Below are 1,453 nucleotides of genomic sequence, written 5' to 3'. Positions count from 1 at the left end.
GAATCTGTACAGAGATGTGAGGCAGGAAACCTTCAGAAACCTGGCTTCCATAGGAAATAAATGGGAAGGCCTGAACATTGAATACCAGTACAAAATCTCTGGGAGAATTCTAAGAGCTTATGTGGTAGAGAGACTGTGTGAAAGCAAAGAAGGTAGTCAGTGTGGAGAAATCTTAAGCCATGTTCCAAATTTTAATCTGAAGAAAATTCCTACTGCAGTAAAACCATTCGAATGCAGTGTGTGTGAAGGTGTCTTTATATGTCATTGATTTCTTAATAGACACATCATTTCTTACTCTGGACACAAACCATATGAGTGTAAGGAATATGGGGAGAAGATAAATAAATGTAAACAATGTGATAAAACACTGAAATGTTTCAGTTTCCTTCAAATGCATGAAAGAACTTACACAGGAGAAAAACTCTTTGCATGTAAAAAATGTGGTAAATCACTCAGTTTTCTCAGTTTTCTTCAAACACATAAAAGGACTTACACTGGAGAAAATCCCTATGAATGTAAAAAATGTGGCAAAGCCTTCAGATACCCCAGGTCCCTTTGTAAACATGAAAGAATTCATACTGGCGAAAAACCCTATAAGGTAATGTGGTAGAGCCTTCAGTGTTTCTATTTCTCTTTGAGTACATGAAAGGACACACACTGAAGAGAAACCCTATGAACGTAAGAAATGTGGTAATGCCTTTAGATGTTGTAGTTCCCTTAGAAAACATGAAAGAACTCATCCTGAAGAATGAATGTAAGGAATGCAGTAAAGCTTTCAGTTTTTCTATTTCTCTTTGAGTACATGAAAGAACTCACACCAGAAAGAAACCCTATGAATATAAGGAAAGTGGTAAAGCCTCTAGCTGTCATAGTTCCCTTAGAAAACATGAAAGAACTCGTGCTGAAGAGAAACCCTATGAATGTAAGGAATCCAGATGTCTTAAAAGACATGAAAGAACTCATACTGGATTAAAAAATACGTACATAGTAAAGGCTTCAGTGCTTCCAATCTCTGTCCTGCTCCTGGAGGCACCAAACTCACCAGGCAGTGGACTTCTTTGCCAAATCCCAATGAAATCAACATGACCTCCTCTCTATGATCATCACTACCAAGGTAATAAGGACAATGCACAAATTGCAACCAAGACCAGGAAAAAAGATCTTGGGGGACAATCTGTACTCCTTTTCTTTCTGGAAAGTTCAATATGCACAGTTGAAGGCTGGTTAATGTGTAGAAAATGAGGTGATTCTGAATAGCGATTACCAGAGGCAGGGGAAGGGAGGTAGGAGAGGGGGCTGGGTAAAGATTGGTAGTGAGGTGATTCTGAATAGCGATTACCAGAGGCAGGGGAAGGGAGGTAGGAGAGGGGGCTGGGGAAAGATTGGTAGGTAGGGGCCGGCCCGGTGGCACACTGGATAAGTGCGCCGCTTGGGAAGCGTGGCGGCGCTCCCA

At 40.9% G+C, this 1,453-nt stretch overlaps 1 protein-coding gene across 1 annotated transcript in view; it reads left to right on the top strand.

The window, feature by feature from the left end:
* Positions 1-391: 391 nt before the first annotated feature.
* LOC103608816 (zinc finger protein 383-like) overlaps positions 392-1,453 on the top strand; it is a 14,764-nt gene continuing 13,702 nt past the window's right edge. Inside the window, exons 1-3 of the mRNA XM_008593207.1 lie at positions 392-598; positions 640-754; positions 800-922. Coding sequence (XP_008591429.1) covers positions 392-598; positions 640-754; positions 800-922 — 445 coding nt within the window. The remainder of the gene's footprint in view (positions 599-639; positions 755-799; positions 923-1,453) is intronic.

This window comes from Galeopterus variegatus, unplaced genomic scaffold, assembly GCF_000696425.1.
Source record: "Galeopterus variegatus unplaced genomic scaffold, G_variegatus-3.0.2 Scaffold8882, whole genome shotgun sequence".
Lineage (NCBI taxonomy): Eukaryota > Metazoa > Chordata > Mammalia > Dermoptera > Cynocephalidae > Galeopterus > Galeopterus variegatus.
The sequence above is the reverse complement of the archived record's forward strand: the minus strand, read 5'-3'. Positions and strand labels throughout refer to the sequence as shown.